General features: G+C 32.6%; 1 protein-coding gene across 1 annotated transcript; it reads right to left on the bottom strand.

Annotated features, from left to right (window-relative positions):
* Nucleotides 1-4189: 4189 nt before the first annotated feature.
* Nucleotides 4190-13933, bottom strand: Stip1 (Stress-induced phosphoprotein 1). The gene is made up of 6 exons (XM_072523998.1): nt 13778-13933; nt 13340-13672; nt 9757-10094; nt 9035-9465; nt 6775-7073; nt 4190-4551 (listed from the first exon to the last, which is right to left on the bottom strand). The coding sequence occupies exons 1-6, from the start codon at nt 13784-13786 to the stop codon at nt 4318-4320; spliced, it is 1644 nt and encodes a 547-aa protein (XP_072380099.1). The 5' UTR covers nt 13787-13933; the 3' UTR covers nt 4190-4317.
* Between the last annotated feature and the right edge of the window lie 2139 nt (nt 13934-16072).

The raw sequence follows: 16072 nt of genomic DNA, 5'->3' as shown, positions 1-16072 counted from the left end.
GAAACAGAAAAATGAAGAGCTATTGGAATTAGTCTCAGGAAACACATTCTACTACCGAGGCACATCAACGCGCAGAACAGGCGGTATTGAATTCCTAATCAACAAGAAATGGAATCGAAGAATAGTAGCAATAACTAGTATCTCAGATAGAGTAACTTTCTTAACCTTACAACTATCAAAGAGATACATTATACAAATTTACGCCCCAACGATTACTTACACTGACGAAGAAATAGAGGAACTCTACAGTAACCTAAATGAAGCATTAAATAACAATAAAAGTCACTTCAAGTATTTAATGGGTGACTTTAATGCCAAAGTGGGAAAGAGAAATGACAAGGAATAAGTCGTGGCAAAGTATGGAGTCGGTGATAGAAATGAGAGGGGAGAAAGACTGGTCAATTTGCACACTACCAAAACATCCCAATTGCAAAGACACTCAAAAAAAAATCGAACAGAAAATGGACTTTGGTAGCACCAAATGGAATCACTAAGAACGATATTGACTTCATTCTAACCAACAAGATTGCTACAATAAAAGATGTCAGTGTAATAAATAAATTTTAAACAGGCAGCGACCATAAACTAATCAGAGCAAAAATTGTTCTAGATCTGAAACTAGAAAGAATAAAATTAATCACAAAATCAATAGTAACAGGTATAAATATTAACAATCTAAAAGAAAACTCGGATCACTACCAAAGGATAATTAATGAAAAATTACATGACCAAATCGACAGCTCTCAATTAATGGAAATCATCCTTGATACTGCCGAAGAAATCGGAGTCCCGCAACAACAAAATAAACATAGTAAACTATCTTATAAAATTAAAATAATGCTAAAACAAAGAAGGGAAATGAAAGTAAGTAGCAACATACAGAGAATACAATAAACTGAACTTTGTAATAAGGAAAAGTATTAAGGGAGACATAAGAAAATACAATGAAAGACTGGTAAAAAATGCAATCGAAAACAAGAAAAACTATAAGAAAACAAGAAAAGAATTAATCATTAGGAAGAAGCAAACGAAAACATCAGAATTATAGGCAGAAATGAAATAATACAACTCGTGACTAAATTCTACAGCGAACTATACAAAGTCCCTGACACACTTGAAGAAGTAATCAGTAACCAAGAAGATGTACCAGAAGTCCTTCCAGAAGAAGTAGAATCGACAATTACAAAAATGAAAAGCGGTAAAGCAACTGGAATAGATGGTATAACAGTGGAACTGCTTAAATACGCTGGAAATGAAACCTGGAAAATCTTAGCAGGCATTTTACGAAGATCGAGATGCATACAAGACCACTGGAATACAGTTAACATAATTCTCATTCATAAGAAAGGTAGCAAAGAGGATATCAAAAACTACAGACCTATAAGTCTACTACCAATCATATACAAGATATTCACAAAGATCATCAACAACAGATTAACAAACGCGTTAGATGCTGCACAGCCGAGAGAGCAAGCTGGCTTCAGAACTGGATTCAGTACCATGGATCATAATCGTACACTTCGAGAACTAATGAGTAGAGCTAAAGAATATGAAATACCTCTAGCATTAACCTTCATATATTTCGAGAAGGCTTTCGATTCTATATATCCCAATGCAGTAATAGAAACTTTCTACCAACCAAGACATTGACAAACCGTATATAGCAACTTTACCAAATATATACAGACAAGCAAAAGCTAAGGTAAAAATTTATGAAAACACTCCAGAATTTCCCACTACCAAAGGCGTCCGACAAGGAGACGCAAATCACCAAAGCTCTTCACTGCAACTCTAGAAAATATATTCAGCAAAATGAACTGGCAGAAAAAAGGAGTATCCATTATTGGAGAGTACCTCAACCATGTAAGATTTGCAGACGACATCGTTCTGATTGCTAATAATCCTGCAGAACTACAAGAACTTATAAGCAACCTAAATGCAGCTAGCAATGAAGTTGGCCTAAGAATGAACTTGACAAAAACACGAACCATGTACAACGAGCTAGTGAATGTCCAAGATGTAATAATAAACAAAATTGCACTTGAGACAGTCGACGAGTATATATACCTGGAACAATTAATACATAAATCTTGTTCCTTACTTCCAGAAATCAACAGAAGAATAAACCTAGCTTGGACATCTTTTGGTAGAAATGCAGTTATATTCAAATCGAAGATGCCAATCCACCTGAAGAAAAAAGCGTTCGATCAGTGTATACTACCAATCATGACATACGGCTGCGAAACTTGGACACTAAAGATAGAGATAATATCGAAACTCAAAGGTCAATGGAGCGATGCATGCTAGGTATAACAAGAGAGATCGAAAAATAATAGAATGGATCAGACAGAAAATCAAGGTTACTGATGTAATCCAAGAGGAGTCAAAAAACCAAGAAGACGTCCAAATTTAAGATGGGACTATGACATAAGGAAACAAGCCGGTACAACATGGCACAGAAAAGCAAATTTTAGACAATCGTGGGCAGAAAAGAAGAATGAATATGTAAGGGGGGCTGCACCATAATTTGTACAATATGCTAAGAATGATGATGATTATGTCGTTTTTAAAGTGTTTAACTGGCGAATTAATGAGTGCTTGCAAAACCGATTTGGAATCAGATAGAATTGCAACTATCTTAATTGGATTTTTTTCACACCAATCAAGCGCTTTATTAATAGCTAAAGCTTTTTTCAGCCATAAATATAATGAAAAAAAAGACCACGAAAATGTTACGAGTAAGTTTTCCATTGTAATAAGATGAATGATTTAGATTAAATCTGTCATTTTGAAAGAAATCCTTTAAATAAAGACAATTTGCGGTAAATCTAACAGTAGTTGTATAACTATCTAACTGATCAATTCTATGAATGTTATCTCAGAACTACAGAAGATTTGAAATTACTATTTTCTGCTGCTTTTTGCTTTCCTGAGGTTGTCAACACTGTTCATTGGGAAATGTTCGGGTTTGTAGCTCGGTATAACGCTTTATTGTAGGCGTTGATGCAGAATATAGTGGAGAGGCTAGATAGGCGGTGTCGATTTGTTGGACAGCAGTATGAGAAGGAATAAAATTACTTTAAAGGTCGTGGCATATTATAATGCACGTTGTGTTTCCAGCCCGTAGCGTTTAGTTTCTGAAAAATGTAATTTAAATGGTTTTAAATACCTCTTCTTTTTTTTTAATATTCTTTGGTTTGATATTTACAGTTTGAAAATACAAGTTAAAATGGATTTCGAAAAATTAGTTGAACTCATACGCGGTAAAGAAATTTTATGTAACTACAATGATAAATGCGATGATGATGCAAATAAAAAAGAAAATATTTGGAAAAGCGAGACCACATCTTCACCGCACCAAACTGAAACGTTCTGCATATGAAAATGTGAACGCGCAGTCTGATTGTTGGACTGGAACCGCTACCTGCCGGAAACTATACGTGTATGATAATATGCCACAACCTTTGGGAGTAAAAAATAGTATTTTAGAATATTTTACCATCTACTAGATCTAACCGTTGCTAATAGTTGGATTCTTTACAAGAATTCGGTTAAACATAAAACTAGTGCTAAGCCTAAAGTATGGACTCAGTTTAGAGCACAACTAGCAGAAGCTTATGCTAGGCTTTATGCATGATAGGAGATCGATTCACGATTGCAAAGGGGGGAAGACCTTCAGTAAGTGAAACTAAGAAGACAACTACAACTAAAGAAGAGAAAGGGCCTAACACAGGTCATGTCAGTAAAGGATGTTCGAATGGATGGAATTCACCATTGGCCTGTATGGTCCGAAAAACAAATAAGGTGCAAATTTCCACAGTGCAATGGCTATGTGTTCTGCGAAAAGTGAAAATAAAACGAGGAACTGTTTCATAAATAATACTTAAATTTGTCCAAAATAAAAAAAAATAGTTGATCAGATTTTTTTTATTACTGTTTCCCATAAAAATAACGAAATCCAGTCTGCAACCTTTTTTGTAACGGAAAATAAAAAATCGCGCAGTGAAGGGTTTTTCTTTTCTTCTCGCCCTAGTATTCTATATATAAATCAAAAATAATTTAATAAATAGCGTTGGGGTATTTCCAAGCAGCTGTTTGTATTACAACGACGTAGAAATATCACACATGAAATGCAACGGACTTAATAGGAAATAATGGATACAAAATATTTTAAATAAAACATCGCACCTAGTTTTCAGTTATCGACTTTATTGGCGTTATAACCTAAAATACAAAAGAAAACTATGGAAACAGTCATTCGAAGTGAAATTCACAAGTAAAACATTCTATTTCGTAAAAAAGAAAAAGCTTAACCAATTAGCGAATTGCGATAAGACCAGATTCTAAAAGTTTTTGTATTTTAGCAGCAATATCTGGATTCTTTAGATGATCTTGCAGAGCCTTGGGATCGTTCTGCATTTGTTCCAAAATCATTCTCATGGCAGGATCTCTAAGAATGGACTGGACTTCCGGATCAGCCATAGCCCGCTGTCTGATCTTTTCCGGATCTCCATCTAGATTGGCGTTTTCAATAGTACATGCCCTGTATCCCTATAAACAAGAAAACAGTTTAGTAAAAATGAGGAAAATCAATAGTATCCTTATTACATAATAGTACATTGTCCCGAATATTGCGATTTATGATTTTTATAATTGATACACTTTATTGACCAGTTAAAGCTTTTGACCGAAAATGTAGTTTAGCGAGTCCTTAATAGTAAAAATTCGATAAACCGAAACTATTTTAAATAACAATACGAAGTTTATAAGTATAATTGCGATGCTTTATGAATTGTCAAGTAGTATTTCTCGTGTTTTTAATGTATTAACTAGATGCTAAAAAGAAGCAATAAATTACTAGAATACTGATTAACGATAAAAACTGTATACACTGATAAGGTGGATAAGAGTTTTTTCTCTGAATGGGTGAAGTCGAAGAACTTCTTTACGCTACTGCGGGAACGGCTTTTATATCGGGGAAGAGTAAAAAGTTGAAGAAATGTCGTGGGACGAATTAACGGATAAAGAGATACTGTAAGAGCAAAGAGGGACACCTAATAGGAGTCTACAAGGGGAAGCTAGATAGATGGCAAGGGCATTTCACTGAGTTGTTTCACGAAAATCTGGATGGTAATAATGAGAAGCAACTGGGAGTTTTATGGAAAGGTAATGATCAAGTGAAAGTAGTAGGACACCGATAACTGAAGAAGTAAAAGAAGTAATAAATGCATGAACGACAGGAAATGCCGGAAGAATGGAGAGAAGCAATAGTATGTGCCATCCATAAAAAGGGAGATAAAGCGGACTGTGGAAACTACACTGGTATTACTCTTTTGGATGTAACTTACAAAATACTCGCCAAAATCGAAACAGGCTGGGCAGGTACTTAAATGAGTAGGTTGGTAATTACCTGGGAGGATTTAAAAAAAAGATAGATCCATCACTGGCCAAATTTTTGTGCTAAACTCGATCCAGAGCAGTACATACAAACAACAATTAAACCTAAACCTCCTTTTTATCGACTTCAAACAAGCTTACGATTCAGTGATAAGAGGATATAGAGACTGAGTACTAAGAAAAAATGATACTAGTGAAAACTGATAATAGAGAAAGGATAGAAGGAAGTCTGATAGGATATTTTAAAGTAAAATTGTGGCTTATTCCCTGTAAATTGTATAGCTAAAAAGATCGTTGGTGAAATATCAAGACCTCATGAGTCAAACTTTTTAGGAGAGCGAAAAAACTTTGATGCTTAGAACATTATTTTTTCTTTCTTAGTATTTATTTATTACTTTGAAAAAACATGCCAAAACATATTTTTCATGAATCTGGGATTTTGCTAGAACATCCGGAACAATATTTTCAACCTAAATTATCATAAATCTAAAAATGGCCAATTTTTGAAGTATGAGGTTTCAACATTTAACCGTCAATATATTATTGACACCCTGTATATACAGCTGTCTGTCTGTATATCTACAAAATCTTTTGCAATATTCAAAAATTCTCCGTTTATGCCCAGATGCCTAACAAGTGAACACATCTGTCATATAAATCTGAATGAATGGGTACTTGTTGCCATCTAGAACCCATTCAGACATTGTCTGAGGGTCAGCAGCAACCCCTATTGGGAATCTTACGTTGCCATACAGGGTGTCTGTTAAATACTTTAACATCACACCATCTTTACGACAAAAATGTAACATCCACTAGAAAACTAAGTTCCTGTAGCTGGCTGTATACTATGTATCACAAATTTTTTTATTTCAAATCCTTTATAAAAGGTGTATATTAAAATACCCAAACGAGCTATATCACCAATACATTACAGAACGTTTTCGGAATGTAAATTCCATCATCAGTGTAACCTGAAAGTATATAACCACTTTAATAAAAAAGAATGTAATATTTAAAATGTTGACTAAGGTTATGCAAAATGTGGTTAATACTTACGAAGTATACATGCTATGAGCCACTAAAATATATGGGTGAAAACCCTTTAAATGTTATTAATTTATAAATATGTTACATTATATATTATTATAAATAATATATAATATATAATGGTGGACAACCAATCAATTTTGGCAAATCACCAAAAAGTTTTGTTTAAATTGAAATTCGTCAAAACGAAATTTCTAAGACTCTTTTATATGCAAATCTTTTTTTATTCATTGTAAAATTATGGTGTTCATACAAACAATCGTTGTGGTACTTTTCCTAAGAGATATTAAAACAAAATTGTTCTTGTCATTTATCTAGTAAATACTTTACCTGTAACGCTTCTTGATTATTTGGATCTAAGTCGAGAGCTTTCTGGAAGGCAGAAATGGCTTTGCTCTGTTGCTGCATACCCTGGAGAATATGACCTTTTCTTATCCAACCTTTGATAAACTTCGGGTCTAGTTCTACACACTTATCACAGTCTTTCAAGCCTAAATCGAAGGCAGCTAATTTCGTATAACATGCAGCACGGTTACTGTATAGCTTTGCGTCGTCCGGATTACGCTTAATGGCTTCAGTGTAATGTTTCACTGCAGTAGCGTAGTCGCCTTTCTTGAACATATCATTACCTACAAAAACAGAGCAATATTACGATTTTTCATAGGAATTGTAAGAATATAAAGAAGTCTGAGTAGTTTTTAGATTATTCTTCTTGATAATCTATTATACAAAAATGAATCTTTATTTCCCACCATAACTTGAGAACGACTTTATCAATTTCATTCATTTTTTTTTAAATTAATATCTGTAGAATTTTCTTACAGAAAGAAAACGTAAATTCGTTACCGACAAATAAACGGTTAAATAAAAGAGTTCGGTGATTCAACGCTCATCTCTACAGAACAGGAGTGATAATATGTCATGCGTAATCACGGTAGTAAGTTGTTCTTTCATAAAGCATAATAGATAAACACAGTCCAGTAGGTCAGTATTAGTAAAGCATTATGAGGGAGCAGGTGTATTGTATTAAATTTAAACTGGACGAAAAATTTACGTCTTTTAATTAAAAATAAGACATTTGGTATTTTCCAAATAATATCTTTGAAACTATGTTCGTTAAGATTTTTTGGAGGTATTAAGTGTGAAAATAAGAATTAGTTCTATAAAAATGAAACAAAAAAAGATAAAATTAGTATAAAATTTGTTCTATACAAATGAAATCAAATAAAAAATAATTCCAACACTACTGTTTAAATTAAAATAACTCCAAACAATTAGAAATTCTAAACCAAATTCTTAGGTAATTAAATGTTCAAACAGACCACCAAGTTGTAACAAACAGTAACCAAATCTATTATACAAAGCATTCCTCATGGCGTTGAGTTCATCTGCCGATATGTTTTGGCTAAGTTGGATTATCTTTTCCTTTAGTTCCTCCAAGTTGGTGGCTCGTTCGAACTCATGCCTGTACAATTTTGTTTTTAGCATCCCCCAAAAATAAAAATCTAGAGGAGCTAACTCAGGTGACCGAGGGGGCCATTTTATTGTACCGTCTGTACTAATGACACGTTCAGCAAAAATTAACGATAAATAGTCTTGGCCTATTTTCAAAAGCCATAATAAATAAATTGATAGTTTCTTGTACTGAATTGCCCCCAAAGTACCATTTTATTATTTGTACCCGTTCTTCTGTTGTATAAACAGTCGGCATAATTATTTCTTATCTTCACACTTACAAAGTTACCTCCAAAAAGAAATACATAGCTGTCGACAGGTGGCTTCTGTCGTCTCGACGAATGGCGATGTTGCCAAAATTATCTTATATTATTCAAAATTGGGTTACAATTTCGTCAAATAAAAATGCGAATCTGTAAATTTTTCATGGATTTTAGAAATTTTGGACCAGTATTTGTGTCAATTAATGTTTCATTTTTAATATCATCATTAAGTTTTGAATGGCAATATATCCGCACCACTGATCGCCAATTTTTTAAATCAATTCAATGTTTTAATTCAAATATGTAATAAGGCAACCCTGTCGCGTATAAGCTAAGCTGGATCGGTAATTCGCAAGACGTTCGTTAATGGGCGTATCTAAAAAATGGGGAGGGGAGACCAAGGGGTAATATATTTGTTTTCTTTGTCTATTCGCTGAAAATATGATTTTATATCTGTGTTAGATATCCTGTTAAATTCTACCATACCGACCATAAAGTTTTACCTACACTGTATAAAATAAATAAATATAAACTTCTCTTAATTAATTTATTCACTTTTAATTAATTCGTATTGCGATATTGTAATAAAATTGAATTATTGTCTGAATATATGTTTATTTTAACGCACAAAGAACTGAATCATGAAACTTAAATACTAGTATTATAAAAATAAAACTGTATAACAGAAATAAAAAAAAATTGATCTAGGTTTTGATTCTGTATCCATAAGAATAATGATCGCGTGTAACTATGCATTGACTCACAATTAAAAATATCCTGCAACTTAATAACTCCTCGAAACTTCAAAACATATTTTTTGATCTTTAGTATGAAACTACAAAAGCAAAACTAAATTTAACATATTAACTTACCCATTTCTTTTTCCTTTTCAGCTAGTTCTGGATTTATGTATGATTTCTTTTCCTCATCCTTAATAATACGTTCTACATCTGACAGCAATGTCTTGATTTCAGGAGTTCTGTGTTCAGACATAGACTTTTCATAATATGTCTTCGCTGTTTTGTAGTCTTTCAATTTTTTATAGGCATTGCCAATTCTCATGAAAGACTTGGCAATAAGTTTAAAATCAGCTCTGTTTTCTCTACCAACATCTATAGCTCTTTCACATTCTTTTATGCATTGTTCATACTCCTTTTGTTCAAAATAAACAGCAGCTAAATTGTTGTAAAAAGTAATGTCGGTAGGATCATGTTCAATAGCCTTTTGGTAATGTATAATGGCATTTTCAAAATCTTTCTTTTTGTAGAAGTTGTTACCCTGTTCTTTTTCACCTTTTGCTAACCTGTAAATTAAAAATGATTAACTATTTATGTATTATGTCTGAAATGAACACTTTTGGAATCATCTATCAAGCATATTTTAAGTTTTGATTCTGTTATAATTTTATAAAACACACTAAGCAGAAGACAAGAAGAAGAGAAGCAGAAACTAAGTAACAACAAGGATATCAACAAATGACAAATTCAAATGTGTTATAAAACATATACTACAGCTGTTAAAAACAAAAATAGGTTATTACTTATTTAAATAATGAAGATCTCCATCAGTATTTTATCAAAAAAATTATACACACCTTTTATTTTCTGGTAGTTCGGGTTCCGGTTCCTTCTTAGGCTCTGGTTTTGGTTCAGGTTTCTTAGGAGGTGGCGTATACGCTGGTTCAGTATCCATAGGTTCATCAGATCCAATATCTACACCCAAGAGTACACTGAGGGTAGTCAATACTCTGGGATCTTGTAGTTTGGTGCCCATTGCTTGTGGATTGGCCTGTAATTGTGCTAAAAGTGCTAAATATTCAGGATCTTCAAGGAAAGCTCTTGTTTTCGGATCTGCTCTGAGTTTTGGTATTACATCTGGAGCAGAGAAGGGATTTGGGAAAGAGCGGCTTTTCTTTGCTTTTTGAGCTCTCACCTAAAACAAGTTGAAGTGTGTTTTGGTGGATGTATGATAAAAGTAGAAGTAGTAAAAAAACAGTTTCAGATCCATAAGAATAGTTCTTCTTGTTTCTCCAGTGTTTGGTTTATTTATTTATTTTCAACAGGCTGCTGTCCAATAAGATTAACAATGTTTACAATGTATACAATGAAATAAAAAAATATAAGTGTAAATATCACAATAATAAAAGTATAAATATCACAAACTTAATCACATAATTTAGTTTTATACATCAAAATGATGATAACCTATTCCACAGCCACTCAAATAAACACATACCTGAGACCAGAAATGAATTTGGCCTTAGGTGCAAAAAATCAAGATCTGAGTGAATATTTGCCCATCTTAGTGATCAAGATAAAAAATTATTATATGCATAGTTGGTTCTGTAAAGACGAACATAAAAAGTTTGGTTTAATCATGTTCTACAGAGAGGTACATGCAGACCGACTTACTCAAGTAGCTGAGGACACAAGACTGTAGAATTAATTATGCCTTAAAGCATCTTTGCATCTTTAATTAATTGTCGATCATACAATGAGAGAATACCAAGTTGGGTTTCAATTTGATCATAATTTACTTAATTTAATTCAAAAGGTATACCCTGTTTATATGCTACATATTCCAAGAACTTGTGTTGAACTGTCTCAATTTTTGATGGGGTCTGACTAAAGAACAATATAGTAATTTAACACTTCAATATTCTGAAAGTCTCTAGTGAATCTTTTTATAAAGCCAAGCATGTAAAGACTTGAAATTGTTGACATATAATGAGATTCAAATAAAAGTTTCGTTACAGTCTAAATTAATTCCCAGATCACGAATTTCAGTAACCCAGTCAACAAGAATGTTCTGTATCTTATAATTATATTCCATTGGGTCTCTCGATCATCCAAAAGAAACAGCAAGACACTTGGATGCGTTCAGGGCCATGGTATTCAACACACACCACTCACTCAACTGATCAAGATCATGTTGCAGATTAACACAATCTTCTGTATTATTGATAATTGTGTAGAACTTTAGTTTGTCCGCAAAAAGAAGAAGTGAACTGTGCTGGAAGAAGTGGTGTATATCACTGATGAATAAGTTAAATAACAGGCGTCCCAAATGAGAACCCTGGGGTACTCCTGAATGAACCTTAATCTCACTAGAAACAAAAATCCCTAATATGCACCATCTGAACTCGGTCAATCAAGTATGTTCTCAGTTGTCTAAGAAGTGGCCTATCAACACCCATTTTAAGTTTAACTATTCAAATATTATGGTTGACCTGATCAAAGGCCTTGGAGAAATCCGTGTATAGTACATGTACCCTACAGCCCCTCCCCATTGCATTCCTCAGTAAGTCCACAAATACTAGTATATTACATTCAGTTGATCTGCTATTCCGAAATTCAAATTGTTGGTCTACTAGCTGTTTTTCAAGTGAAGCTTTAAGATAGTCACATACAAAACATCTGCATTCTGGAAATTCACCCTTATTTGTGGATAGATTAAAAATGTGAAAAAGAGGTCTGGATAATATAAAACAATTCTTGAGAAAGCTGGGAGGCAATGCATCAGGACAAGGACCCTTATTCACATCCAGTTCTGATAAATTTAAATAAATTTCAGACATAGTTATGTTGAAACCAGCCAATTATTTCCTAGTGACAATTCTGTTAAATAAATATGATTTCTGTAGCCTTCAGTTTTTAACAATTTACAGTTGGCCCTCAGCTAATAAAAAGTACGATAATACATAAGTGATTTAGACAAAAGGAATTTTTTTGAGCTTTCTTTATCTCAACCATCAGGTCCTTCAAATCTGGGGAGAATCAAGAAGGGAATCTACGTTTTGAATACCTTTTTAGGAGGATAAATAATTCTATAGCCAAGTAAACTATATCATAAAAAATATTCACAATTTGATTCAGAGGTTTTCCTAAAAGTAAATTATCGCAACAGAACTGTGATAAAAAATCAGTTATTTTCACATAGTCAGCCGACTTAAAGTCCCTATAGAAACCATCAATAACCAAACCACTATTATTGTGGCACCTTTTGGTCATCTTTATCTCAAATTCCAGGGGTGGGTGGTGCATACCCTCCCTCAAAATAGCTTCATCTGCCCTTGACACAGTTACATCACACACTGGACCCTGGCCATAGCATCATCAACCAGTCAACCAAATTGAGAATATTACCAGTGGAATTCACAATAGTGTTGGACTGAAACAAACTGTGGTATGCATAAATACCAGACACAAACTGCAGAGCTTCAACTTCAGATGCTGTGGTAGCTGGTAGAGGAATTTTTGTAGAGCACATGTCATTTGAAAACCATTCACAGTTTGGTAAATTGAAGGCAGGAGCCAGATAATAGTGTGCAGATGGATAAACTTCAGCTATTTGTTCCAAGGTTCCACAAAATATGGAATATTTTTCAAATTTGATGGAAAATATGCTATTCCTATAATAAACTGATTTGCACCTTCAGTCACTAAGACAAAAAGTTGTTCAATTGTCTGGTTAACTGTTACAGATCTACTGCTAAAGCTCTTATGAGTGCTGACTGTTGGTCTGAATTAACCTTTACAAGTAAGATGAAGTATTTTTCTACATTTTGTTAGTATTAGTGCTAATTTGTTTATTTGAGAATTTTGAGGGGCGATTTTTTTGATAGTTTTGTCTACACTGCCAGTTGTTGATTTTATTAAAGGCTTAGAATAGTTTATTTAAACAAATAAATGTAATTTAACAATATTAAAATAACCTTGATGACAGCTCATCTCTACTAGGAGAGGAGCATAAAGAAGCATCTATTTGTATTTAAGCAAAGCATAAATACTCTGATATTGGCAAGTTTAAAGCTATAACCTACAAGAATCGAAAATGAATTAATATATGTGCGCTTACATATAAATTTACAAAATTACATATGGACTTAATTTAATTGGTAGCTATTAAAGCTATCTTGACCTTCATAAAGTAAACTTTAATTCTAATAACAAGGAAAACTACATTTTAGAATAAAATCTATTACAAAACAGATTTCCCACATAAAAAATATTTAAATCAAGTGAATACCTTACAATATATTCTTGTGCTATTTAAAATATGTAAAAAGTCTCTTGTAGTTTCAAATATAATATTTGCACATCATATTATACCTAATAAGAATAAAATACCCAATGACGAATATTCTGGGCAATAAATGCAATAAAATTAATCATTACCTCATTTAGTCCTTCTGTAAGCTGAGCATTCCTTGGATCTATTTCCACTCCCTTCTCGTATGTAGCAATAGCTTCATCATGTCTACCTAAATAGGACAAAGCAGCGCCTTTCCTAGAATAAGCCTTCGACCAGTCCGGCTTTATTTCAACAGCTTTTTCAGCATCTTTTAGGGCTAGATCATATTGATTTGCTTTAGCATAAGCAGCAGATCTATTGGAATATAAAACGGCATTCTGTGGATCGAGGTTAATCGCTTCAGTGTAATATTTAAGTGCCTCATCTATCTTATTTGCGGAAAGTGCTTGATTCCCTTTATCTTTTAAAACGGCGACCTTCGGTAACAATGTGCTTTTAATTTTTCATGTTTTGGAAAAAATACTATTAATGTATTAATATTTTACAACGAAACAGTTTTAGTATTGAAGTAGCTACGTTACCTGTTCCATTTTACCGGTAAATGATGAATATAGTTAACTATTCACGAACTAAACACTTGCTTATTAACTGGTATCGAAAGTTCTTTTCCAGAATTTTCGCCTCTCATCGAAAATGACAGCTGTGACGTCTAACAAGCAAATGTCAAGGCAAGAGGAAAGATGTCACAAAAAAATTATTTTTTCTTGAATATTCCATAGCCTTTATATTTATATTTTAGTATGCCAACTACTATTTTCACTACTGTTTTCACTATTTTTATCTCTAATAATTGTTTTGTATTAATTAATTACATATAATATATCAAAAATATAATCGATCGTAAATGTATCCAGGACATATTCTTAACTTTTTTTGTAATGTCAAAATTAAAAGAAAAATATTACAAACATTTGTAAACATTTTTTAAATTATTAATAAATTAATAAAAATATATTATTTACAATATTTTATTTGTTGTTTGCGTATTTACACTAAAATATGCAACATGCATTTCACTTTTTACTATTACTGGTTGCATATCTAGAGGTAAAATAAACATATAATAGTCACAAAAAACTGGATGAATTAAAAACATCAAACAATATAAAGTAATTATCTACAAACATGTAGAAATATGTATAAATTGAGTAAATCGTAGAAAATCATACACTATATTAAGAAATCTTAGATTGAATAAAGAGTTGGGTGTAACCATTGTTTAAATAGGACAATGGGTGTAACCATCAACAATACGTGGTATGCTCGTATTCTACAAAAGATCCAAAATGTTAAAGACTACTTAAAGAATACCTAATATTTTAAAACTAAAAAGTAGAAATACAACTAAGAAACAAATTATGAGATTTATAGGCCCCAAAAAGAATGAGCAGGTACCTACTACTTAAAGATATATATCAGCAATTCTGTCCTTTACTTAACACTGAGTTAAATTCACACCAAGAAGTTCAACAAGAAAATAGCCGTGATACCAAAATTTTATGTGAAAAGACTGGAGAATCAAAATTACCAAAAAGGGACAAGGCCTGTAGAAAATTGGCAGGGCCAAAAATTTGTCCAACCAAAAAGTATTGATAAAGCAAAAAAAAAATCTTCCTACGTGTAATAGATCTGAAAAAACACATGACAAATTCATCGAAACCCGAACACAGATATCTAAATTTCTGAACTCGATCAAAAGAAAGACGTAAACCAATAGCTGTGATCAATTGACGAAAACTTTAAGAAACACATATAATTTCTACAAAATCTTCGCTAATCAAAATCACAAAACCTGTGTTTTTGGAAACAGGACGGAAAATTGGCCTTAACGAACAAACAAAAGTGTATAGAACTAGCCACATATTTTGAATAACTAGGTAGATACTATTAAACTGCCCAGAACCAAAAGAACGATTTTAGAAAATTCAGACAGAAAATATAGAAGAAAAATCCCCCCGACCATCCAAAGGAGCAACACTGTCAAACATATACAAACTCAAAAATAAATACTGTTTACCTTTTTATGTACAGTGAATAATTATTTTTGTGTTCCTTCTTTAGATAGGGTAAATGCGTATAAGAGTACGCACTTAATATTAAAAGTGCTACAGTTTTTTATTTTTACGAAAATGGACTATTTATCATTCCTCACATTGTTAATCAACCATTTAAAAAGATGTTTTAGAATAGTTTTAAACCATGTTTGTATTCAAATAAGAAATATTTAATTACGTTTGCGATACGATTTGAATGCGTACTCTTATACACAAATTTGCATAAGAGTACGCATCTATATCTTTAAGAGTACGCAAATTACTGAAGTGTACAAAAATATTAAGACATTCCAAAAATCAAACTTTATTTCTAAAATAGACGCAACACAAATACATAAAAAGAGAAATATGAAAAGTATGTTTTAGAACTCATTTTTATTTCATCTTTAAATCCATTGCTACTCCTCACAGTTAAAACACATGAAGTCTCCTGTTACGTAAGTCGTACAAGATTCGTGCTACCAATTCTTGCATTGAAAGCACATGATCCAGTCTTCAACAGAATTTGAATATAATTCATCAGGATCATTTTCTTTATTCCCTTCATGAACTTTGTGCAATGATTTACTACAACTAGGCACTAATTTTCTTTTTATTCGTTCCGTCTTCTTTTTTTTTGTTCTACTTCTTTGTTTTTTTCCAAATTCTAAAGTTCTTTTGTATATGGGCTACTGGAAAGTATTTCGGACTTTTGAGATTTTGTTTTGCGTCGATTAGGCTTTTGTTTAATTTTGGGTAATGGTAAAATCTCTGCCGCTGACA

This window comes from Diabrotica undecimpunctata, chromosome 2 (assembly GCF_040954645.1).
Source record: "Diabrotica undecimpunctata isolate CICGRU chromosome 2, icDiaUnde3, whole genome shotgun sequence".
Lineage (NCBI taxonomy): Eukaryota > Metazoa > Arthropoda > Insecta > Coleoptera > Chrysomelidae > Diabrotica > Diabrotica undecimpunctata.
The sequence above is the reverse complement of the archived record's forward strand: the minus strand, read 5'-3'. Positions and strand labels throughout refer to the sequence as shown.